Here is a 27,024-nt window from a genome sequence, read left to right on the forward strand (position 1 = left end):
AGATTTACATGCCATTCTTAAAGGGGTGGTGCAGTTTTAAACTTAAATAGACCTCACAGAGTGGCCAGACCCACGTGGTAATCATACTTACCTGGTCCCAGCTGCTGGGTTTTCAGCTCCATCACTCCACAGCCGCCTCCGCTAGTCTCGAGTCTCTGGGAATTTACATGCTTTTGACGACAATGACGTGACTGCTGCAGCCAATTATTGGCCAAAGCGGTGACCTGTCATCCATGTGGCCCCTGACTCGGTGACGCACCACTTGGCTGACAGGTTGCTGTTGCGGCCAGTGATTGGTTGCAGTGGTCACTTGACCTCTGTCAACAGGATGTTGATTCCCAAACACCCGGTCGTGGAGCGATGTAGCCTGAACCCAGAAGTGGACACCAGGTAAGTACAATCACCACCATGGATCCGGCCATACTCTGAGGTCTGTTATAATTTATTTTTTTTATTATTAAAGTTTGCACAACTGCAGTGCGCGCCAAACTTTTGCGACTTTTCTGCGCCAGATGTCTCCCACTGCGTTTTTCAGAGTTGTTGGAACAACTTAGTGTTTTGGATTTGTTGTTGTGTGCGACTGTTGGAAAAACTTTGATTGTATTGTACACTTATTGTAAGTAAAAAAAAAAAATTGGATTCCAGGTGACAGGCCATCAATGAAGATTAGTAACTCGGTTTTTGGGAGAAACGAACAAGGCTACAATGACTGGATTTGCTTTTTAGTACAGCTAAAGTAGCGAGATACAAAAGCCCACAGACCTGGCACCCCAGCCTTTATTTCACATTTTTATAATTTATCACTATCCCGTCGCTGAGGAGAATTTTCACTGGAATGTCTGACTTCCTTCAGCAGTAAGTCAAAAATATTATGACAGCTATAATTTTATGGTGACCATAAAAGTTCCTGAGGTAAGTTTAGTGAGGTAATCTCAGTGTTGGAAGTTTTATTAACAAAAACTTTTAAGTATTAGCACATGAGTTACATTTCCCATGTGTTTTTAGAAATTTGCTGGATTCAAACTACAGTAAATCGTGAATTTCAGAGTAGTCCACCTAAGCCTCTGACTTGGCGGTTATAGTAGCCAAAGTTAAAATATAAAAGATGGCTTTATAAAATTGCTTTTACGTTTTTTAAAGTGGCCAGAGCGTTTTAACAGCAGATTTAGAAATTGTCACAAAGTGCCTGGCTTGTAGGCTTCAGCTAACTCTCAGTCTGCAAACGGTTTTCTTCTAGAAATGACAGATGTTGAGGAATATCAGGAAAAACTTTATAGGAAAATAATTTTTCTACAGTTACTATTATGTTGAGTGTATGTATACAATGTATTTTAGGCACAAGATGGGACGTGAGTGTGGCATTACTCTTACAGGCACCTGGGAAAGACAAAAGGAGCTTTTCATCATCCATTTTCTCTAAATGTCCACACATCAGTTGGTTTATGGTCTGCATCATAAATTGAAGTTGTGGTTACATTTCAGAATATTTAGCCAACTAGAAATTTGCTGAGGGTACATACAGTGGAAGCACACATTTACAAAAATGTGTCGAGCAAAACAAGTGTTTTTTTTTCTGACTCTACTCTGATCTCTGGGGATCAAGGATTGGGGCATGTTGGTTTTTCTAGTTTTAGCATAGTTTGGAGAGAAGCTCCTCCAGTAGGGTCTAACAGTTGCTTATTCCCCTCTTCCCCCTTATATTTCTGATGGAGTCAGGAGGCCAGCTGTCAAAAGTGTCTAATTTCTAAAGTCTGTACTGGGGATAAAGATTTTGTAGGACAAACTTTGTTGCAAATATGGACAATGATTGGGATCCACCTGGTCATTGAGACATGAGATTCCCTGGCCAATAGGTCCTGGACTTGTTAGCAGCACCTGGTTATTTCCCTGGCTCTGCAGATAAGGTATTGGTGCAAAGAGTATACTGCAAGGCTATTATGAGCTTTTAGGAGTATAAAAGACATACATATGGAGACCATGATAATTTTCCATGTCGCTTTCATGAGTTATGTTCATATGACATTGCGCTCATAAGTGATCTCCATACGTGGTGTGGCCCAACTTTTGCTTTAGGTTTTTTAGTATGAATGATACAAGTAACAGTGTAAAATGATGGCTGTTGGGAGTTTGAAGCTTATGGCCGTCAGACTGCACCACCAGCGTACCAGAGGATCCTTTGGTAGACCTAAGTTCTAACACAATATTAGGGTACTAATACAACAAAGCTGCTAAGGTCCAGCTAATTACAACCCCAGTTGGAGCTGGCCTTAGAGCCAATCACTTAAAGCAGTTGTCCGAGTGTTTAATATCAGTGACTTATCCTCAGAAGCTAATCAATATCAGATCAGTGGCGGTCTTACTCCCGACACATCTGCTGATCAGCTGTTTGAGGTCTCCGCACAGCTTACCAACCACAGCATCATTTATTGGTGCAGCTTGAAGGGGGTTGAGCTGCGCCTAGGCTATATAACTGATGAACATGACGTCACATGGCCTAGAAAGAAGCTGCAGTGCTTACTGGAGCATCGGGGGCTCTTCAAACAGCTGATCGGCAGGAGTATCGGGCGTGAGATCCCCATCAATCAGATATAGATGGCCTATGCTGACGATAGGCTATCCATATGACAATCTGAAACAAACCCTTCAGTACGAGGGTCTATTTCTTATGGGTTGATTCATAACCTGTTAGACCTCACTGATGATATATCCATGAGTGTGCAACAAGATTCACAATGCAATTAAAAGTTGATGTTCACTTGTTCTAAGAGTGTGCCTCTGGTGGACCCAAGGATTTCAGGAAATAAGAATCCACAGTAATCTATTGAATTGTTTCACTGCGTTGATGTTACTGCAATAACTGATGGTACCAAAGTAGTAGTTCCCAGAAGATTTAGTGCAAAACGACTTGGCATCCAGCATAGAACTTAAAAGGATTGTCCTGTTTTGTTCAGTTCTTTTTTTGTTAGAAGGACACCCACATTATAAGCTGAGCAGAAACCAGATACAAAGAGCATCTTTCTCCTTCTCTCTCTGAACACATTCCCGAGATGCATAGTCTCAATACTAACTATAGAATGCTCATTTCTCTATAGGTGGAGCTACAAAGAATGTGCCGCCAGGTTCACCTAAAGATTACAATTAAAGGAGTTCTCCTACCATATATATTGATGACCTATCATCTGGATAGATCTTCGATAGCTGATTGTTGGGGATCAGACACCCGGCACCCCTGCCGATCAGCTGTTTGAAGAGGAGGCAGTGCTCCATGCGAGTGCTGCTTCATGTTCATTACACTATGCGTTGTCTCCTGTGGAGTGGCAGCGTAGTATAATGACAAGTACTCGCTCTATTCAAGTGAATGAAGCAAGTATTTGCCATGACACTTGTCCGCCGAAACTTCAGAGACAGTGTAATGGACAGGAATCGGCTCTCGCATGGAGCACTGCCTCTTCACCTATAGAGAAATGAGCATTCTATAGTTAGCATTGAGACTATGTATCTCGGGAATGTGTTCGCGAGAGAAGGAGAAAGATGCTCTTTGTATCTGGTTTCTGCTCAGACTTATGATGGATTTCCATAAGAATGGACACCCTGCTAGGGTGTTTGAAAACTGGTGTTCCAAACAACTTTGAACTGGCCCACCAGAGCACCAGAGGATCTTCTGATGGGCCCTGTCTCAGATACCATAGTGGGCCCCAAAGGTCCATGAGAAAACCAACATTTGGAGGTGCCTTTGGAGCACCTACCTTGCCACTAGGGTCTATTTCTTTGAATAAAAACCTTTTAGACTTTATTGATAACATGAAAGTCGGGCCCCGAAAATAATTTCCTCTGGTGGACCCAAGGAATCTCAGTCCGACCCTGGTTATAAACCAGATAACCCTCTCTTAAAGCATAGTGGGAAAAAAAAGTTTTGCAACAAAATCATATGAATTGGTCTTTGACATCTTTCAGCTCCTTCGGTGCATCTCGTTACCACATTTAGAAAGTTGTCTTGTAACTCTATCTATTATGTGTAAAGGTTTAATGAGATCTTTTTTTTTTTTCCCCTTGTTACATTACGTTTTGTCAAACCGGCTGCTGTATCTCTCAAACAGAAAACGTTCTGTGTCCGGCATCGTGCTATTTGTGACTAGCAGTAAGCTGCATTAAGAACACATTTCCTTCCAGTGCTGTAAGTCATGTGTGAAGTATCACATACTGTATCAAGTTAGGAAACCCAGTAACACAAGTCATTTTTGGAGCTGAGCATAAGCGGCTGGTTATGGCTTGGGGATTATTAAGATTAATCAAGATTTACAGTAAATTTGGCCATTTCTGTCACTTTTCACCAGCTGTCACTCCGGAATACCTCTTTCCAGAGAGGGAAGGAAACGGATACTGTACAGTGTGCAAAGTAACCCTTTGCCTGCCGACCGCGGTAAATGGTTTGCAAGGGGAAAACAGGCCGAGGAATGCGAAGGAACCATCCAAGGGTCCTTTTTTAGAAACTAAAGGGGAGAGGGTACTTAGATCTAATTTTACTGTTTTCTGCAGTTGATTGCCAACTTTTATGACCAGCTGAGCTGCCAGATCTGGAGAAAGAGGCGCAGGCTTCCAAAATTATGTGGTGTTGAGTGAAAAGTCGGAGAGAGTGTTCTTGTGTACAAAGAAAGCACATATTTTATGAATGTACCTGAAGACGCGGTGTAAGCCAGGTCTCTGCGCTTTCCTATTTTCTAGTGCCATATGCTATACTTTGAACAGACTCTTCCCCCCCCTCCTTTTTTTTCTCCGTTAAAGAAAATTAATGAGCCATTTTAATATAAAATGTTTATACGGCCTCAAATCCAACAGCCTACCTAGACTTCCTAAATGAGTCTACAGCTATGTTTTATGAATGCCGGTATAAATTTTGCTCCAGCGTTTTTCATGCAAGCATAAGAGAAGGGGGGGGGGAAGAAATCTGCTCCGGGAAGGTCAATATGGCATTCATGGTTTCCTCCATGCCATAGAATTAGCTTCCATGGCAAGTTTATAAGGACGGACTAAAACAACAAGCATGTGAATTCTTCTCTGTATTCAAATGCCGTGAAGTAATCGGAGCAGACATCAGCTCGCCGTCCAGTACGCTGCAAAAGCCTCCTCCGTTCGAGGCACAACCAGTATAAAACACCTGCCTTTTCATTTTTAATCCAAGCAAAACACTTCAATAAAAGCCAGCAAGTCTAATATATCACTGCTTGTCGAGGGTGTAGTCTCCTTTTTTTTTTGGTTTTTTTGTTAATGAAACTTTATCCTCTGCCTTTGACTTTCTATTCCTGCAAAACTATGAGAAACATAGACTTGTAAATGTATAATTAACATTAATGGTGAGAACAATGGGCGCCTATTGTGCGGGATGGCATTGCCGGTGTTCTGTATTCCTGCTCCTTAAATTGCTCAATAACATAAAAAATAAAGATTTGCTGCAACAGAAAGGATACGCCTCCTGAGCTGTCAATTTGAAATAAATCTAGAAGAGTAATGAATGGTGAGATTTCTAGATCCATCTGAGGGACAGGGCTTGTTCCATAATTGTTAGAAAGAGATTGTCATGTACTGTAGGATGTCTGATTTTCATTTTTTACATCAGTCATGGCATCCCTGCTTTAAATGAGCTCTCCATGGCTCTTGCATCTCATCATAAGCTGACATTTTGGTACAAAATAAAACATTTGCAATGACCCAGTGGTTCACTGCTAAAGGGTTAATGCTCTGGTTCCCTTCTAAGAAGTAAATGCTGTGGTTCACTGCTAAAGAGCTAATATTATATTGTGTTTCACTCACATATTGATCAAATGTTTACTGAGATGCTAACTATACTTTTTCATTGGTGCCGATGGCTAATGTGACTTGACTGTGCACTTTGTATTCCAAAAGGCTATGTATATGGGAAGGATATAGTTAAAAAGGTTTTCCAAGATTTTTCTTTTACTGATGACTAGGGATGAGCGAATCGACTTCGGATGAAACATCCAAAGTTGATTCGTATAAAACTTTGTTCTAATACTGTAAATAAAACATAAGAAAAACATTTCCCGAACTCTTCGAACTCTAGTTCGGTTCCAAGGTACCACTTGGAACCGAATCAGAGTTCGGGAAATGTTTTTTTACAGTACAGATTAATTCATGAAGTTGTTGTGCGAAGTCTCACGAGACTTTGCGAAGCAATAACTTCGGCTCACCGGGGGCCAATACATTCTAATACTGTACGGAGCTCCTGATGTTTCATCTGAAGTCGATTTGCTCATCCCTACTGATGACCTATCCTCAGGAGTGGGCTTGGTATGCATGTTGGTACCTGCATCCCCTGAAAGTAATGGGGGCCATTATGGCACCAAAAATGGTAAAAGGCAGGGTGGACCCAGCATGCATGTGGAACCAACACTTCCTGAACTTTATGGTGGCCATTATAGGCACATAACAGGTAGTATTTAGTGTTAGGTTCCTGTCTTACAGAGATCGCATTGACCTGTGGCAGACAGGCCCAAATGGTTTTGTACAAAATGAATTTGCCAAGGCATCTCACTTTATAAAATAAGCGTAATGTTAGCACCTGAATATTTTTTATAACTATGGCATTATTGTACTTTATTTGGTTTGCAGAGTGCTGTTGCATTGTCTTTTTTCTCTACCGATCCTCAGGATAGGTCATCAGTATCTGATCAGTGGGTATCCGACACCTGGGACCCTGCTGATCAGCTGTTTGAGAAGGCAGAGGGGATCCTGTGAGCACCGCTGCCTTCTTGCAGCTTACCAAGAACAATGCCAATTGTATAGCAGCTGTGCTTGGTATTGCAGCTCAGCCCCATTCACTTTAATTGGGCTGAGCTGCTACTAAGCCATGTGATTTATGAATGTGAAAGTAGAGAGAAGGCTGCAATGCTCACTGGAGCCCCGCTGCCTTCAAACAGCTGTTGGGCGGGTGTCTTGGTGTCACGACCATGTTTATGGCCGCGACTCCTTGGGAGCCGCATACAGTTGCCCGCGGTTTGGGTTGTTGTGTCAAACGCAGCTGGAGGCATTATGCTGTTTGCCTCAGGTGCGGTTGCTGCGGACAACAGGTATGTGTGCGGTTGCCTTGGAGTTGTGTGCGTGTATGTATGCACTTTTGTATGTCTGTGTGCACTCTGTTTTATGTTTGGTGTGCACTGACATCTTCCCTTCACTGTGGTTGCCCGTGGCAATGTTTGGTTGTATGTGTACATGTGGTGGCAGTGTCCCGACCTTCGGGCTGACTCCCAGGACATGGTTGCCACCCATGTCGTTGCCTGCGGCAGCAGCCACAGTGTGTTCTTGGATTTTGACACTTCCTCTTTAAGTTGTGTTTTCCCTTCTGTGGTGCTGGAAGGGTTAACTAGGTTCCTGAGTATGGGCCCTCCTACCATTAAGGGCGGCCCATGCAGCTAGGAGTCAGGGTCAGATTAGGGAAGCGCTAGGAGGTGACCTGCTCCCTAATTCTGTGGTTCTGGCCAAGTGACAACCCTACCATCTCCTGGCACCGCACGGCTGAGGGTTTTCCCCATCCTCAGCCAGTGACAGTATGACCAGAAGGGAGGCCCCCACTGGTAGATGATAATACACAGGACGTTGCTTCAGCCAGGCATAGCTGGAGCAGCCTCCAGCTGCGGTTGACACAACAACCCAAACCGCGGGCAACTGTATGCGGCTCCCAAGGAGTCGCGGCCATAAACATGGTCGTGACACTTGGTTGTCAGACTCCCACCGATCAGATACTGATGACCTATCCTGAAGAAAGGTCATCTGTAAAAAATTTGCTAAGCTTCTAAAGGAAAGAAGCATTGAATTATTCCAGAAGGATGAGGACCATAAAGGGACATTGTTGGGCAGAAACAGTAAAGATAATGCAAGCATATGGCTTTAGACTTAACTGCACATAGTCTGGGTATATTGCTTCTGGTGCCCACCACAGTGACCTGGCCATTCGATCTAGGGCTGCACCCCACAGTTGGGTATTGCAGAAAAATATTGAAAGTGATTGCACGTCTTTGGTCTTTTGGGAAGATTGCATGTACCTCTAGAAAGCCATCCCTATATACAACCTTTGGGAAAAGTTTAAAGTGTGAAATGCTTGAGAACTGTGCCTATAGCTTTCCTTATCCTTTATTCAGTAAAAGTGAGATTTTCTTTTGCTGTAATCAAGTCCGGTCTGGTCATTGGTCTCATCATCCAATCCAGTCAACTGCTCTCCTGCCTTGCACCCCGCCACCCATTCACCCAACAAGGGCACCCCAGCTGCCACAGCAGGAGACCAGGGTGTGCCTTCCCAAAGGAAATAAGGGTTGTGCTACTCCAACCAATGCAAGCGCGGCCTGGGAGAGCACTGGAGCGGAGATTAGCCACTGTGAGGACTATGCCCATCCTCATTGCCACCACCATCACTCCTAACCTCTCGGCTCTCCACCCCATGATCCCATTTTCTGGTGGTCTGATAGAACCAGATAATCTTAAATGATAGCATTTCAGCAGTCATTTACAGTATTGTATACTATAATATGCTAAAATATTAGAAACATTGTAACCTGTAGATTTTCTGTGCCAGGTGGATGCATTACGGCTGAGACTGGAAGAGAAGGAATCCTTCTTAAACAAAAAGACCAAGCAGCTTCAGGACCTCACAGAAGAGAAGGGCACTTTGGCCGGAGAGATCAGAGATATGAAGGATATGCTGGAAGTCAAAGAGAGGAAAATTAATGTCCTTCAGAAAAAGGTAATGTTTACTGCAAACCCCTATTTTTTAGTGTTTACTATCATTGGTATCCTAATGCTTCATACATAAGGGAATTGGTATTAATATTGCAAACTTGTGAGAAGGTCAAAAAGAATAAGGTGCTACAATCTCATTTAACAACCACTTATGCCTAACTGGCTACTAACTGCTCTTGTCCCAGACTAATAAAACGTAACTTTTACTAGTTTTATTAAAACATGTGAGAAAAAATTTACCAAGTGATCTAACTAAGAGATTAAAAACACTGTACCCCATGAGAGATGCTATAAATGATTGATAAGTAACGCGTATAAGCAGGCAGGAGTGCACTAACACCGCACTGTATTGCACCGTGCCTGATGTCTGTTATACCCCCATAATTGGGGTGTAAATTATGGTATAGACCAGTTGACAATGAGTGTTTTGCATCAAGCAGACAATTTTAAGTCTAGCTTAATGGAGTGCAGCAAATTAAAACCTAAATTCCGCACCCCAACATGTTTCACCAGCTACTCTAGCTTCATCAGGGGTATCAGGCAGACTGTCTGATACCCCTGATGAAGCCAGAGTATCTGGCGAAACATGTTGGGGGGCAAAATTTAAGTGTTAATTTGCTGCACTCCATTGATCTAGACTCAATACCAATACCAACTGTGAAGTATATCAGCGCATGCATAGTAGCAGCAGTAGCAGACCCTCAGTGCTTGCGCTGCTATTTAGAGAAACGGCGTAGGATCGAAATTGGCAGGGCCAGGCGAGACATCTGGTCCTCTCACTTTACAGCAAATCAGCCTAGTTTTCAGATTGATTGCTACCTGCAAAACTCCATGGTCATGAATATTAATGAGCGAAGTTATGAAAAATACGATTCGCCTGCTTTGCCAAACTTCGCAAAGAAATTACTTTGTCAGGAAAATCATTCCTTTGTAAATAGCGGGTGCCTTGACGGGGAACGGCGATCCTGCCACCCCCTGTCATTACACCACTCAGGTACCACGTTCATCGCTGATCGCGGCATCTGAGATTGAAATTAAAGCCTTTCAGGGGTTAATCAGGTTAAAAAAAAAATCATAATCACCTCATTTATTTGCTCACAAAGAGACCATCGTGGCCATCTTGTTTGATGCAAAATCTCATACAGTGACGTGATGACATCACGCTGGCCGGACATGGAGACGTTGTCACTGATGACATCACTACGCCCGGCCCGCGCAGTGACGCCACACGTCACCCCATGCTAGATTTTCAATGAAGATGGCCTCAACAGCCTATCCATTGTGGGTTAAACCTGCTTTATATGGCTGTAGGTATAACCTGTTCCCAACCTCCTTACAACTATATATATCGGAGTTTGGGACCTTAAATATGGCACCCATTCACGAGTGCAGCAAGCTTCATGGCCGCCAGGAGCCTGATGTTTTAAACAGCAGGCACCTGGAGCTAATGTATGTGATCGCCGATTGCCTGGTCAAATATGACCATGGCATCTGTGATGATAAAAACGGGGAGTAAGCGCTAATAATAATCTAATAATAGCTTTTTTATAGTTCCCTAAGGGTACTATTAAAAAGTGTAAAAAAAATAAAAAAAATTAAAAAAAGAAGAAAATGTTTACAAATATTTAAAAAATTTGAAAATTCAGATCGCCTTCCTTTACCCAAAATAAAATAAAAATACATAAACAATAAAAAAAATAAACATGGGCATCACCCCATGCCAAACACCTGTACTTAAAAAAAATATTAATATTTATCCCATACGGCAATGGTCCTGCATGCAGTACTTTTAGTCCGGCTGCTTCTCGCCGAGCGCTGCCATGCCGCCGCCGGAACTCCGCCCCCGTCCCCATTATAGTCAATGTGGACGGAGCGGCAGTCCGGGGGCACACGTGAACTATCGGCAGGACGGATCCGACAGGCTGTTCACCCGCCGAGAGTCCCCTGCCACTAATGTAAAAGTATCTTAGTAAAATATTCTACATTTTTATCTGTTTATTGTTTTCAAAATAAGGTAGAATATGGCATAACAGAGGAAATAATCTGATGGCGTCATCGCTGCAGAATAAAGGTCGAAAATGGTACAAGTTGGTACATGAGTTACTTGTTAATTGCATGTAATTGAAACATTCATATAGCCACTGAATTAGGGCTCATGCACACAAACATATTTTCTTTCTGTGTCCGCTCCATTTTTTTTGCGGATTATATGTGGAATTGGAAGTTATTCCGTTTACGTATTTCTGTTTCGCAGAAAAATAGAACATGTCCTATTATTGTCCGCATTACAGACGAGGATAGGACTGTTCTATTAGGGGCCAGCTGTTCCGTTCTGCAAAATACGGAATGCACACGGACGTCATCCGTATTTTTTTGCGGATCCGTTTTTTTTGCAGAATGCAAAATACATGTGGTCGTGTGCATGAGCCCTAATTCTCTGAAATCTATCTTTATAGCTCCAGTTGTTGTTTGCCCTTTCTCTAAAATCTCTGTCCCGCTCACCGAGGTTGACATACATGCTCAGAAAGGACACGTCCCCTGAGCTGCCAGCCTGAAATAGGTCTAGCAGAGTAATTGCCACAATAAAAAGGTTAGATCTCTGGATCCATGTCAGGTACAGGACTGGTTCTAAGCTTGTTACAAAGAGATTGCTATGTATTGTATGATGTCTGATTTTCATATATATTTTTTTGCATTAATCGTCACCTAACCCCTTTAACTGTATAAATGGTAAGTTATACTAATTCTTTTCCCACAAACCTATACATCAATCTGCTCAGCTCGTCCTGCTCTATAACATTCCTGCAGATCAGACACCGTGTTCTGTCCAACATGACAGGTTCCCTCTAAGGAAGACTATTTATGCATTTATGCTGGATGGTTCATAGAAAAATAGCATTTGAAAGTACAAATTACGTTCCAAGGCTACATCCCTCGCAGGCAAGCTCTAGCTTCCGCACAGCCAAGTGCATACTTCTAGCCTCGGCTGATGTGGAAGACAATAGACAAGAACATTATTTACTCCTTTTTATATCCGTCCTGCTCCCTGGGGATAGATTGATGCGCAATCATGAGATACAGAAGATAGGTGGATAATGACTTCCTATTCTAATATGAGCAATAATTGAAATAGTCCCATTTAATTTATATATCTCGTTGCTTGTCGGAGCTGAATGTCATGCAGTATTGATTTACAGTGCCAGGCATCTTTCCTTTCGAGAACATAGAGGAAAATAATTGCTGCTTTTGTTGTGCGCTCCAGCTGAGCCGTTTAATGGTTCATTACAGCAGAATGTGGTAATGCCATTTCTGAGCCTATTTCCCAAAGTGTTCCATCTATCCATAATGCAACGTAATAAAAATAGGGCCCGGAGTGAAGGAGCCAATGGAAATTAAGGACTGATCCCGCCAAAACCTTGCTGCTTCAGCACATGCTTCATTACTGCCGAAGTTTCCCAAGGAGGCAATCTTGAAAGTTTTGATAGTTTAACCTCGTAAGGGTTCATCTTAGTTATGTTGGCGTTGAAATTGTTAGCAGATTAATCACAAAGCAAAATGTTCCCCGTGTTTTGCTGGTCTGCCCATAAATCATCCCCGTCACTCTTTTTATTGTTAAGAATGGACTTTATATTTTTAGAGAATTTTTCTTTTTTAATATGCATCTTTGGCATTGTGATCATCTAAGGAATGAAGACCTTTTTTTTTTAATGACCTTGGTCCAGCTACGAAACATGTCATGTAGTGCATGCTGCAGGAATATTAGTGAGAGGTACGCTGAACCCAAGCTCATACATAAAACTAAAAGCAGGGATGAGTGAATTATCTATAGGAATTCATCCATGTATTTCATCACGTAGAAGTAGCCTTCCTTCTGTTTTTTAAAGCAAGCAATTTCCTACATACGCTAGACCGATTTATGATTGCTCCTCTTTCCCGTCAGTAAATGTGAGCATGTTATATTCATTCTAAATCTAAAGGTCAAAAAGCCATAAAATGATAAAGTACTACACGTACCCCCCAAAAGCTGTAAAATGGACGAGTGTAACACTTTAATGAAAAAATATGAAAAGTTGTCTTTATTAGATTGGAAAAAAAGTGCATGTTTCCAGGGCTGCACACATTACATTTTTTCCGTGGTCCCTCTCTGATTATTTTGTGGTTTGTCACAATTACAGCCAACATTCCACCCTGTTGTTAACATAAGAAACACAATGAATAAGTGCTATGCAAGCTTCATTGTTTCGGTAACTCGGAACATGCGGAAACAGTCTGTCATGTTCTGCTGAATTGTCTCTGTAGCTCCTATTGACTTCAGATCGGCTGTTCTCATAACCCTGGCCAATTTTGGCCACCATATATCAAAGTGAGAGTCAGGAATCAGGCAGAGGTAGGTACATGAGCAGACAAACAGAACAGCACACCTTTTCAGGAACTATCCAGCTAAATACAATTATTTCTCAAACATAAGGAACTAGCCAGCTAAATACAATTATTTCTCCTGTTGGGGAACATGCCTTAAGTATCCCATGGTTGCCAGCCATTGGCTGGTGAAAATTAGGGTACATGCACTGGTCCTTTAAGACCTGGAAAGCACACGCACACCCTACAGGCAGATAGGAGATGCATAGCCAGCAAGCGGAGGCAATGGCCTACAACAGATAACATAGAGACAGATCTCTGGTGGCTGGGCCTGCTGCTAGAGCAGAGCCAGAGTGTCTGGAACACTGGATTCATCATAAAGGTACTTGGAGTGTCGCCTGGCATGGGCTGCAGACGTAACAACAGGAGATTCTGCTTCTTAACTCTCTCATTCAGAATCAACCAGAAGCTCCATATAGGATATTATTTAGGGATTACTGGACAGAATAGATGTAAATAAAGCACTTTGGGTGTGATATAACACTTACTATTAGCTGCTGAGTTTTCTGAATCATGTCTGTCTCTTTTCTGTCTACTTGTTTCTCTCTGAGCTTCCTCCATCCTCCTCCCCCTCTCAATAGGAAAGGTGGGAAAGGGGGAAAAAAAACAAGCAGCTGATAAATCTAGAACAATTTTTCTCTGATAAGAGACAATGTGAAAATGACAGTTACTGCTTTTACCTTTTCAGCATTCTCAGTAGGCTGGAATAAGTGTTATAAGCAAAACAAAATAACATTCAAAAGGATGAGCATCATCATCCCCATTATCACAGTTCAACAGATCTCTTTTGAGGCCTTGTGCACATTAGGGATTCCACACTTTTGGGGTATTTTACACAGATCTTAAATTATTCAGTCATTTCTGATATATTAATGGTAAACTTGAATACAGTAGTAAGGAAGCAACTCACTCTTGTTCTGAATTTACCTAGTTACATGACAAGAGACTAAACTGCACAGACTAAACTGAGCATCTTTTACTGATCAGAGCATGATTCCAAAAATATCCAGCACTCTCTCATAACATTTCTTTATTCTACTTCATAACTATAAAAATCAATGAATCTCATGCATTTCAGACTTTGGCACTCCTGGTCCATGATATCATTATTTCTAAAGTGCTAGTAATTTTCAAATAATATCAAAGGTTTTGTCCATGTGTCTGGAAAACAAAAGAGGAGCAGCATGTGTTCTAAAATAGCCATTATGAATTTGCCGTTAGAAAAATATTACCAAAATCTTTTTGAAAAATTATTCAAATTACAGATACATGTATATAACATTTACAATTAATGTATAATACACATAACACCCTGTTGATAATAAAATGGTTCAAAAAGTTTGGGCCATGGTCTGTTGACTTTTGTTGTACTTTTGTTGTATAATGATTCGGCGTCTTGAAGCTTACAGATAGATGATTAGCTTGTATACTGGAATGTATGCAGTCCACACACACAGAAGAGGGCTCTTGGACAAGAAGGGTATATGGGCCCCTTGCTGTTTAATAGCGGAGGTAAAAGTCATGGCGTTCTCCCTCTTGGTTCTTCTTCAAATCCTTCTCTAAAATGTCATCTCTTCTAGGGGCTCACAATTCGCCAGTAATTTTTAACCTCCAACGTATGAAACAGCAGGAATTACTTTTGTTGTGGTAGTGGGGGCCACTTCCCAATACGACCCTTGCTCAGCTGTACAGACTGCATATAGGGTCTGTCCACCTGTGAATGTATGGGCCTCCAGTATTTCTTTTTATTGAATGCCATGAATAACATTCCATATTTCTTTTGGTCTCTATGATAATGAAAACTGGGATCTTAGTGATAGAGGAGCAGCAGATGTCCTGAACCAGGAGGAATACAACTTGTTTATTTTAGCATTCAGGTGCCAACCATGAGGGCTCATGAGAACCATAGGCATCATTCTCCTTTTTAGTTTTTTTGTAGGAATGCATAAAACATCTGTTAACTGGTAGAGATGACTTCTTACATAAGACTGTCTTCAACTGAAGGTTTAAGTTTAGGTAATGGTTTTAAAATGTCTCATGAGTTGTATAAAGCCCTTCAGATTTACAGCAGATGCCACAGCAACAACTTAAAATCCATCCAAAGGATGCTGATTTTTTACTGTCCTTTTCCCCATGCTGAGAATTCCAACCTGCTCTTCCTTCTACGGGGACTGCATTAGAATAACTTTTACATCTGGAAAGGAAGGTGTAGGACCAGACAAGAAGAGTACTCCAGCCATACTTGATGATTTCCATATGGGTTGGGGTAGTGGGCCGGTAATGGGAGAAGACTGCGAGGAGATGGAGATAAACAAAGAAGACAAATTCATTATATCATTATGTCATATCTATGCAGAATTCCTGGAATAACTGACAGTGTTATGGCCCAGAACTCACGCTTTTCTGATGGACCCATTCGAGTTACATAATAGCTCGTTTGGACTGTAAAAAGCTGTGTCGGAATTAGACATCTTTTGGGGTCTACACAAGTGTATCCTGAAACGTTACTTTTTTTTTTTTTAACTTTGCAGTAAAGCTATCAGTTTTTGGACACCTTACGTCTGGATTAGAGAGCATTAGAGAACTAAATTACATTAGGTGACTTTTTGGCCTTGATTTATCTGCAATTGCCAGAGTCTTAATCTCCTTCATTCCTGCTCTTCTGAGAATGAGATATTGGGTGCTGCAAACTTCAACCTCTCTTGACAAATCGAGACCTTGATGTGTTCAGACAAACTGTTCAGAAAGGCAAAGGCCCTTATAATATGAAACACATGTGAGTTAATGTTGGGTAACATCCTCGGTTAATGGAGCAGATTGTATTTTTTGTACATATCGATCTGTCTGACTTGGTTTTGCTATTCCATATCACCAAATATTTTTACTAAAGAAGTTCCCATGACAAGTTGAGGTTTTGCAGAGAAAGCGATATTGTCCGGACAAATCTGGACAGGATTACCTAATTATAATAACCCTTCTTGGTTGTTTAGTTCAATTCAGTATGATTTTCCAGTGGAAAGAAGCATTTATTCTGCCACCTATATTACTTTATTGGATATAACCCTTTTATATCTTCTTTGGGTATAAGTTCATATCGTTATTACTATAGATTTATCATAATTAGAATTTTTAAGTCATTTTTGCAAGAGTCTGCCAAAATTTGTATCAAATTTTGCACAATTTTGCCTAAATTGGGTGTCTAAGTCTTGAGATGTTACTCCACTATTTACGCTATTCCTTTATTGGAGGCTTTAAAAAAAAGTCACAGTTGATAATATCTTGCATAAAGGAGCTGGCTAGTTTCCTATATTGATGATAGGACATCAATTTAGGAAAACGGCCAGCCCCTTAAAATCATCTCGACAGACAAACCAAGCCAACTTACCATCCATTTTTCAAAACTGGAGGGAGTAGTGTAAAAATGTAAAATTTTGCCAAGTTTTTTTTCACAAATAAGCCCAACACATCTCAAAGACTTAGAGGGGTCATTTATTAAGACTGGTGTTTTAGACGCCGGTCTTAATAAGGCCCTGCGCTGGTGGTGGATCCGCCGGAGTTATGTAGAGGCGTCGGCTTCCTTGCTGTTCTACATTTAGACCATTTTCTTCGCCTGCCGGCCTGTCCCCTTCCCCACCCATGCCACGCCCACGTTTTTTAGACCTGGGGTGAGTGGGGAGAAGTCGCAGATTGTGGCTCAAAGGTCCTAATATAGGCGTATTTCCTGTTAATAAATGACCCTATTAGTTTGTTACTTCTTGAAGCCAGAATTCTGAAATGGGGAACATGATAAATAACCTCAATGAGTCCTCCAAAGGGGAGGGCGGCGTCTTACTGCAGCTGCCCACTCTGGCTCCATGTGTGATTGATTTGCTGCAAATTTTCTGCTGCAGAAAATCTGCTCCGTTTCTTTTGGAAATCTGTAGCAGAAGAAACAGCACCAAATTGATTTCTTGATTTCATTGTGGAAATACTTGCAAAGTCTCTTCTGCAAAGGGTCAAATCTGCAATGAAAATCACCAAAATAAATTGACATGCTGCAGACGGAGGATAGGTCCACACATGATTTAAAATACTGTGGATTTGCCTATGCGTATTTTTTTTTTTTTTTCATCTGACAGATCCAGAGTTGTACATTACCAACAAAGTGAATGAGTTTTTAGCAATTATCGACATGTTGCGGAAAAAAATTATCAGTCGAAACGGTCATGCAGCATGTTAATTTATACTGCAGATTTTCATTGCAATGCAAAGAGTGAGATTTGTGTCAAAGCACCAAAATTTCTGCAATGAAATCTGCAACAAAAAGCATACAGATTTTCAGTAAATTTTAATTTATTATTACTTTTGTAATTTTCAAGTTATTTAAGTGTCCATTGTGTTTTTTTTTCTGTAACGGAAGGGTACCAACAATTCTGTCTACGTGTGTACTTGGTGGGGTTTTTCTACTGTGATTTCCAACAGAGACATTGCAGAATATGCAGTATTTTGGTAATTTGTAGACATACCCTTAAAATCTGCGACACAGGTCAATTTAGGTTACAGAATTTTTATGCAGCATGTGGATGACATTTAGTAAAATCATTGCAACAACAAATTTGCAGCGACGTTGCTAAAAGGGAACATACCGTAACGACCAGTTCACACTGAGTTTTTTGGCGCTAAATCAGGAGTGTTTCTGCCTCAAAATCAGCTTCAAATCAGCTTCAAAAATGACTTAAAAACTGCCTCCCAATCATTTTAATGGGAAGCAGCACATGTATAAAAAAGAAGCGTTTAAAAAAAGAAGCGGCATACTCTATTTTGGGGCAGAATCAGCGCTGAATCTCCTATTGAAATGAATAGGAAGCAGAAAAAAAAACAGCTCTATGAAAGTCCGATCTCCTTTAAAAACCTCAAGCTGAAAAATCTTCTTTGTATGCCACAGATTTTTTTAAGCGTGTATTTCAAAATCGATCATGTACCCTAAGAGGTATTGACAATCATTTGTCATTTTGGTTGTTTTCTTTTTCTCAATACATGTGTTTCTTTTGGCTTCTCTAATGGTGACTATATATATATATATACAGTACAGACCAAAAGTTTGGACACACCTTCTCATTCAAAGAGTTTTCTTTATTTTCATAACTATGAAAATTGTAGATTCACACTGAAGGCATCAAAACTATGAATTAACACGTGGAATTATATACATAACAAAAAGTGTGAAACAACTGAAAATATGTCATATTCTAGGTTCTTCAAAGTAGCCACCTTTTGCTTTGATTACTGCTTTGCACACTCTTGGCATTCTCTTGATGAGCTTCAAGAGGTAGTCACCTGAAATGGTTTTCACTTCACAGGTGTGCCCTGTCAGGTTTAATAAGTTGGATTTCTTGCCTTATAAATGGGGTTGGGACCATAAGTTGCGTTGTGGAGAAGTCAGGTGGATACACAGCTGATAGTCCTACTGAATAGACTGTTAGAATTTGTATTATGGCAAGAAAAAAGCAGCTAAGTAAAGAAAACGAGTGGCCATCATTACTTTAAGAAATGAAGGTCAGTCAGTCCGAGAAATTGGGAAAACTTTGAAAGTGTCCCCAAGTGCAGTCACAAAAACCATCAAGCGCTACACAGAAACTGGCTCACATGCGGACCTCCCCAGGAAAGGAAGACCAAGAGTCACCTCTGCGGAGGATAAGTTCATCCGAGTCCCCAGCCTCAGAAATCGCAGGTTAACAGCAGCTCAGATTAGAGACCAGGTCAATGCCACACAGAGTTCTAGCAGCAGACACATCTCTAGAACAACTGTTAAGAGGAGACTGTGTGAATCAGGCCTTCATGGTAGAATATCTGCTAGGAAACCACTGCTAAGGACAGGCAACAAGCAGAAGAGACTGTTTGGCCTAAAGAACACAAGAAATGGACATTAGACCAGTGGAAATCTGTGCTTTGGTCTGATGAGTCCAAATTTGAGATCTTTGGTTCCAACCACCGTGTCTTTGTGCGACGCAGAAAAGGTGAACGGATGGACTCTACATGCCTGGTTCCCACCGTGAAGCATGGAGGAGGAGGTGTGATGGTGTGGGGGTGCTTTGCTGGTGACACTGTTGGGGATTTATTCAAAATTGAAGGCATACTGAACCAGTATGGCTACCACAGCATCTTGCAGCGGCATGCTATTCCATCCGGTTTGCGTTTAGTTGGACCATCATTTATTTTTCAACAGGACAATGACCCCAAACACACCTCCAGGCTGTGTAAGGGCTATTTGACCATGAAGGAGAGTGATGGGGTGCTGCGCCAGATGACCTGGCCTCCACAGTCACCGGACCTGAACCCAATCGAGATGGTTTGGGGTGAGCTGGATCGCAGAGTAAAGGCAAAAGGGCCAACAAGTGCTAAGCATCTCTGGGAACTCCTTCAAGATTGTTGGAAGACCATTTCAGGTGACTACCTCTTGAAGTTCATCAAGAGAATGCCAAGAGTGTGCAAAGCAGTAATCAAAGCAAAAGGTGGCTACTTTGAAGAACCTAGAATATGACATATTTTCAGTTGTTTCACACTTTTTTGTTATGTATATAATTCCACATGTGTTAATTCATAGTTTTGATGCCTTCAGTGTGAATCTACAATTTTCATAGTCATGAAAATCAAGGAAGCTCTTTGAATGAGAAGGTGTGTCCAAACTTTTGGTCTGTACTGTATATATGTGTGAAGGCATTTTGCCTGGATTTGTGGGAGGGGCTGAGGTCCGCCTCCAGCCTATTTAGGGCACCCCCTTTACCTGGCTCCTGCACCGTCCGAGGTCTGAGCTTTGGAGAGAGAGTTGCTTGTGGAGTTAACTGGAGAGTTACTTACGAGTTGCTGAGTTTCTGAAGTTCGTTGCTATCGAGTCCAGGATTTGGAGCATTCTGGTTCCATCCGTTCGGCTTCACCTGTTTCTCTGCGGGTCGCGTTTGCCCGTTAAACTGTGAGTCATCCATACGGTACAGCACGGGGCCTCATGGTTGTCCCCTGTACTAGCTCAATTCATTTCACCATTCATTCACTCATGTCACGCTATTTTGTCGCTCATAAGTCACTGGTTTCATGCCTGTCATGCTTCGGCTCATGCAAGTACACGACTGCACTGCATCCCCACTCCAAGTCACCTGCCAGCACGGGTTATAGTTCCCATGGCTGCCACCATTTCAGTTTTCCCTCCATCACCACGGCACCTCTCACACACATGTCCCCCCCCCGCAACCACGGGTCCAGCTCAGCGGCATGCCCGCACTCTCACACCCGCCACATGCCTGGCTCATTCCGGCCACTCCACACACACTCCCCCTCCACAGTCAGCGCTGCTACTGCGGACTTTTCTCGTTCTCCCCACCGCTGCACCGGCCCGTCCCTCCGTCCTCCTGCCGCGCTGCCGATGGCGGCCGCCCGCGGCCCGGTACCCGGCCGGGGTGCTGCGCACGGTTCACGGTTGATTAATGTTTCGGTTGTGCACATGGTGCAGATCACTACTGTCCATGCATTTTTCCACCAGGTCCGGCTCATGTTTAAACTACTTATCATCACCGTGAGGTCATCTCGTTCAGTCCCTTGGCTTCAGAGGCCCGGTGACCGTTCTCGTGTTGTCCATTAGGGGTACTATACGGTTGTAGGCGGGTTAGTGTCTCATGTTCATTGTCTGAGATGGTCATGGTTATGCGAGTCCTATCGGTGCCGCATAAGTGAAAAAAAATAAAATAAAAATTTTAATCTGCCATTAGTCGCCCACGCATGGCTTCTCCGTTTTAGTTTCACTCACAGCACTCCGCCATTGGTCTCCCACGCGTGTCTTCTCCGGTTTAGCACGCACCCACGACTCCACCATTAGTCTCTCACGCATGGTTTCTCCGTTTCAGTTGTATACATACGACTCCGCTATTTGAGTCTCTCACGCCTGGCTCCGCCATTAGAGTCTCTCACGCATGGCTTTCTCCATTTTAGTGTTTCACATACAACTCCGCCATTAGAGTCTCTCACACATGGCTTCTCCGTTTGTGTTTCACATATAACTCCGCCATTAGAGTCCCTCATGCATTACTTCGCCGGTTAGTTTTACACACATTTCTCCGCCATTACAGACTCTCACGCATTACTTCGCCGTTTTAGTTTTACACCCATTTCTCCGCAATATAGACTCTCACGCATTACTTCGCCGTTTTAGTTTTACACACATTTCTCCGCCATTACAGACTCTCACGCATTACTTCGTCGTTTTAGGTTACACTTATAACTCCGCCATTAGAGTCTCTCACGCGTTACTTCGCCGTTACTTTCACACACATAACTCCGCCATTAGAGACTCTCTCGCATCACTTCGCCGTTTTAGTTTCACACAATAACTCCGCCATTAGAGTCTCTCACATATGACTCCGCCATTAGAGTCTCTCACGTATGGCTCTCCGTTTTAGTGTCACACACATGACTCCGCCATTAGTCTCACGCATGGCTTCTCCGGTTAGTGTCGCGCACATGACTTTGCCAGTAGAATCTCTCACGCATGGCTTCTCCGTTTCAGTGTTACACACATAACTCCGCCATTAGAGTCTCTCACGCATCACTTTGCCGCTTGGTTACACATATGACTCCGCCATTAGTCTCACGCATGGCTTCTCCGTTTGGTGTCACACATATGACTTCGCCAGTAGAATCTCTCACGCACGGCCCTGCCATTAGAGTCTCTCACACATGGCTTCTCCGTATTTTTACACATATGGCTCCGCCATTAGAGTCTCTCACGCATGGTTCGGCCATTAAAGTCTCACGCATGGCTTCTCCGTACTAATTTCACACACATGACCCCGCCATTAGAGTCTCTCACGCATGGCTCCGCCATTAGTGTCTCTCACGCATGGCTTCTCCGTATTATTTTTACAAAGATGGCTCCACCATTAGAGTCTCTCACGCATGGCTCCGCCATTAGAGTCTCTCACGCATGGCTTCTACGTATTAATGTTTATACATATGGCTCCGCCATTAGAGTCTCACGCATGGCTTCTCCGCATATATCTCACACACATGACCCCGCCATTAGAGTCTCTCACGCATGGCTCCGCCATTAGAGTCTCTCACGCATGGCTTCTCCGTATTAATTTCACACACATGACCCCGCCATTAGAGTCTCTCACGCATGGCTCCGCCATTAGAGTCTCTCACGCATGGCTTCTCCGTATTATTTTACACACATGGCTCTGCCATTAGAGTCTCTCACGCATGGCTTCGCCATTAGAGTCTCTCACGCATGGCTTCTCCTGTGTCAATTTTCACACATATGGCTCCGCCATTAGAGTCTCGCACGCATGGCTCCGCCATTAGAGTCTCTCACGTATCGCTTCCCTATTTAAATTCCACACACATAACTCCGCCAGTCGAGGCCGGCTGCGTGGTCCCACAACCAGCAGGTTCCATGTCTTTTCTGCCTTCAGACCCGCTCGCATGGCTCGGTCATCTGTGGCTTGCAATACAATTATCTTGTGGTGACTCGCACGCGTGGCTTGCGCCATTAGAGTCTCTCTCACGTTATCATTTTCTCTGACTTTTAATTTCTAGGTTGTCAGATTCCTCCTGGAGCATAACATCACGCCCACTTTTGTCATGTCTTCTCTTCTGGGGTTTGCTTCTTTCTGCCACCTTAAACTCAAATGTCATACAACGCCATCATACTCTATCTCACTGGCATTTTACACCACATGCTAATCTTACACCCTAATAACACCAGTTGCGTGGCCTCTCACCAAATCAAAACCATACTCAGAGGTATTCAGAAAGCGGAACCCGCACGTCCAGCCCAGAGGCTACCCATTAACAATCATATTTTCAAGGCATTATCCGAATTACTAGACGCCAAGCCTTCTGAAGCAGATACCAACTCCATCCTCAAAACAGCAATTTACTTGGCCTTCTAAGGTTCCTGAGGCCCGGGGAATTCACTACAACCTCCACGACCCAAGCCACACCTTGTCTTCTTGTCTCCCACTTGGCAAAACACATGGATCATTACGTCCTGACCTTACCTCACTCCAAGAGTAGTCAGCACTTACCCGTCAACATTTCATATTACCCCACGCACAACAGATGGTGTCCAGTCAGGGTTCTGGATGCTTACAGACAACGTCACAAGTTTCTACCCTCTCAACCGCTACTTCACTACATGGTTCGGTACTCACCACCACCACCTTCATGACCCATGTCAGGTCATCCCTCACACAACTGGGCCTCAACGCAGCCAACTACTCAGGGCACTCCTTTCGCTTTGGAGCCGCGTCCACAGCCTCCAGTGCCAACGCCCCTACTCATGTCATCGGGAATTGGGGCGCTGGAAGTCATCCGCTTACTCGTGATACATTCCCAATCCAACACAAGAGTTAAGAGATACTTTCCAAAACATGTCGGGTTGAGCTATTCATGTATATTTGACTACAATAAACTGGTTATTTCATTTTTGCCCTCTTCTTTCTCAGGCCTACCTCATCCTCGGTTTCGGCACACCACAACCGACTACGCTTACTCCCTGATTTCCTAGGGTTCTTCACTGTACTACCATAAGCGCCTCACACAAATATATAAATATTTTTTTTTTTTACTTTTATTTTTACAGCGTTTTACAGCAGATTTCCAAATTGGTTCAGAACATGCAAAATATTTTGGGTAGGAAGATGAAATTCTTTACTGTCAATCTTCTCTCACCCAGAGAGCTTTCAGCTGCTGAATCTGGTTATGGTTCAGTACCTTTGACTGCATACATTGAAGCACACCTGTTCACTGTAAGTGCGCTCACATAAATGAGCAGAAATGGCACACACAAGGGATCTTTTCTAACAAACACTCTGTAGTTTTGTTTTGCACGTTTAGAATATATTCTTTAGGCTGAGTTGAGAAGTGCTTAAAAATCCAGCGAAAACGCAGCAAAAACAGCACAAAAAAAAGCCTCAAAACCACATGTATTACTTTTGCCCTTGAAATGCCAGCAGATTTCACCCTCTCCATTGCAAAGTGTAAAATCTGCAAGAAAAATCTGCTGTAAATAAATTGACATGCTGCAGATTTCAAATCCCTAATGCTGCACCTTTTCCACTTTTTTTTTTCTCTCGCAACGTGTGGCATTATTTATTATTGCATTTGAACTCATTTTGAACTAAAAATCATTTTTAAAATTGTTTTTTTATTAAAAATGATGAGCAGTTTCGGAAATTTCTCTCTCCTCATTCTAGTGATCAGTGGAGTGGCACTCAGAACCTTTCATATGTTGCTGTGACATAGCAAACATTTTTTGGAAAAGCTCTATGACCCTTTAAGATAAAAGTTCATGGACTTTCCCAGCAACAAACTAATAACAGAATAGACTATAGGAGAGAGTGAAAGAAGTCTAGCCTATGTAGGTTAAGAAGGACAGAAGCAGGTTGGTCCCAGCAGGACAGAATGTTTCACAAGATGACAGGGCTTCTGCATGAACACCTATGACAGTGTCATATAAAACATGGCTGGTGGAAAGTTCATGATAGGAGGATGGTCCTATGCTGGAGGAGCGTGACATCTATATTGGAGGAGTGCGACATTTATATTGGAGGAGCGTGACATCTGCAGTGACCAGGAACGGGTTCGCTGACACCACTTTTAGTGCAATGGCCGAGTCAGGTGGATAATATATCTTGAATTTTGTTCATGACGCCATGAATTTTGTTCATGTTCTTTGTGATGAAAAAGAGAGGTGCTACTGATCTGGCTAAGTGCAAAAGTAAGTGCAATTTCACAAAAAGTGCAAAGATTCACATTATGGCACCTGAACAAGAATACACACAATGGGCATAAGTGCTTGAATGTTGCTTAACCTGTAAACACGGAAGTAAAATTAGTGCAAAAACATTATGCAAATATCAGTGCCATCAATATCACCATAATATGCTCAAACATGACTTGAATCCATTTTCTTGAAGTGCTTCAAAGTTGGAATCCTCTGGAAATAAACGAGAGTTACTTGTAATCTGGGGATACAGCCAGTTAAGGACCGGAACTCTGGTGGATAGTTTTCATACACCGGTTCGCCTACAATAGTCATCTGGTCCTACTTTGGCTTGGGGAGCACCATCTTCCTTTGCTTCTCGGACATGCTGGATGCAAGAAGTGAAGGTGGAGCCTGAGAGGAGGAGTCTTCACTCCCTTGGCTCCCATTGCAAAGTTCTTGGTGGGCAGGATTTAGGTTTCCCGCTTCTAGGGAGCCGTAGTCAGCATTTTCACTCTCCTGAGAGGGCATTCCTGTGTTTTCCCGCTTCTGAGGGTCATGAAGAAGCTGCGCAATTACAGAAATATGGCGAATTAACCCTTGGAGTGCTGGCGCACACTGTTTAGCACTTTTTTGGCACCGCAATAAAGTAAATTTTCGGGATTTTGACACAGTTCTTAGGCCTTGTTGTAGTGTTAGACACACCATTCGATCCTGTTCGTGACACCACTTTAATGCAGTGACCAGGAACAGGTTAGCTGACACCACTTTTAGTGCAGTAGCCGGTTCAGGTGTATAATATATCCTTTATTTGTCGTGATTCCATTTGCAGCGTGCACAGGGTACTATCCCAGGGCCCTTCCAAGGTGTTATAACGCACGTCCCAGATTAGGAATGCCAGAGTGGTGTAATGGCCAATAATGTCTCTATAGTTTGATGTTAGTTGTGTCACGGTGTCTCCTACCTGGGTACGGCCGGACTTCTGGCTCACTTGCAATAAATTTGAGTGTAGTGATAGTAGGAGTAATAGAGGAACTTGGCAGAATAAATGATGTCCAGACCTTTTAGATGAAGTTCAAACGTTTCTTTACTTGAAATAACTTTCATCCAAGGAGTATACAGCTTTGGTCTCTTGGTCCCAGCAGGTTTTGGCAATCATTGGCAGGAATGGGTACTTCTGCTTTAAATGTGGAGATTGCAGGTTAAAACATCTGCTTGGTAGCTCTGTAACTGTGGCAGGATTAGCTTCTGCACTTATCTGTAACTTCTGCTGTATGGGGACAGACTAGCTGAGGAGGAATGAGTTTCTCCTAGATATCTGGACTTAATTCACAGATGGATTCTCAGGGGATGCTTTCTTCCTGGAACTCTGGAGGTTGTCTGTAGTTTTCTGCTTTTCTCATCCAGCTGAGCTGAAGGTGCTCAGACTGAGTCTCTTCCGAGACTATGTCCTTGCTGCCTTCCCTTTGAAGGGGTTCTCCTAGACACTATCACACAGCCTTCCCCAACAGGGGTTGCTGGTACACTAACTCTAACTTCCTTCTCCACCTATGCTGCAGGATGTGGGACCAGAGGGGGAGCTAAGCTGGAATAATCCCTTCCAGCTCAAATACACTAAACACTAAACCATACTTGCCAATGGGTTGCTGCCACCTACTGGTAACCAGGCAAATTACATGAGCAATTGCATTTAACATGGCTTTGTATGCACGTTTGTGGAAGACATAATGTAAATTATACAAACCGGATTCCCAAAAAGTTGGGACACTAAACAAATTGTGAATAAAAACTGAATGCAATTATGTGGAGATGGCAAATGTCAATATTTTATTTGTAATAGAACGTAGATGACAGATCAAACGTTTAATCTGAGTAAATGTATCATTTTAAAGGAAAAATACGTTGATTCAAATTTTCACGGTGTCAACAAATCCCAAAAAGGTTGGGACAAGTAGCAATAAGAGGCTGGAAAAAGTAAATTTGAGCATAACAAAGAGCTGGAAGACCAATTAACACTAATTAGGTCAATTGGCAACATGATTGGGTATAAAAAGAGCTTCTCAGAGTGGCAGTGTCTCTCAGAAGCCAAGATGGGTAGAGGATCACCAATTCCCACAATGTTG

General features: G+C 42.6%; 1 protein-coding gene across 4 annotated transcripts in view; it reads left to right on the forward strand.

Annotated features, from left to right (window-relative positions):
- ERC2 (ELKS/RAB6-interacting/CAST family member 2) overlaps window positions 1-27,024 on the forward strand; it is an 881,888-nt gene that overhangs the window by 234,739 nt on the left and 620,125 nt on the right. For all 4 annotated transcript variants that reach the window (XR_006390837.1, XR_006390839.1, XR_006390838.1 and 1 more), the window contains one exon: window positions 8,585-8,752. Coding sequence is in view for 1 of the 4 variants with exons in the window: in XM_044300746.1 (XP_044156681.1) it covers window positions 8,585-8,752 (168 nt within the window). In the remaining 3 variants the exon portion in view is untranslated. The remainder of the gene's footprint in view (window positions 1-8,584; window positions 8,753-27,024) is intronic.

The sequence above is a fragment of the Bufo gargarizans genome, chromosome 7 (genome assembly GCF_014858855.1).
Source record: "Bufo gargarizans isolate SCDJY-AF-19 chromosome 7, ASM1485885v1, whole genome shotgun sequence".
In the NCBI taxonomy this organism is placed as follows: domain Eukaryota; kingdom Metazoa; phylum Chordata; class Amphibia; order Anura; family Bufonidae; genus Bufo; species Bufo gargarizans.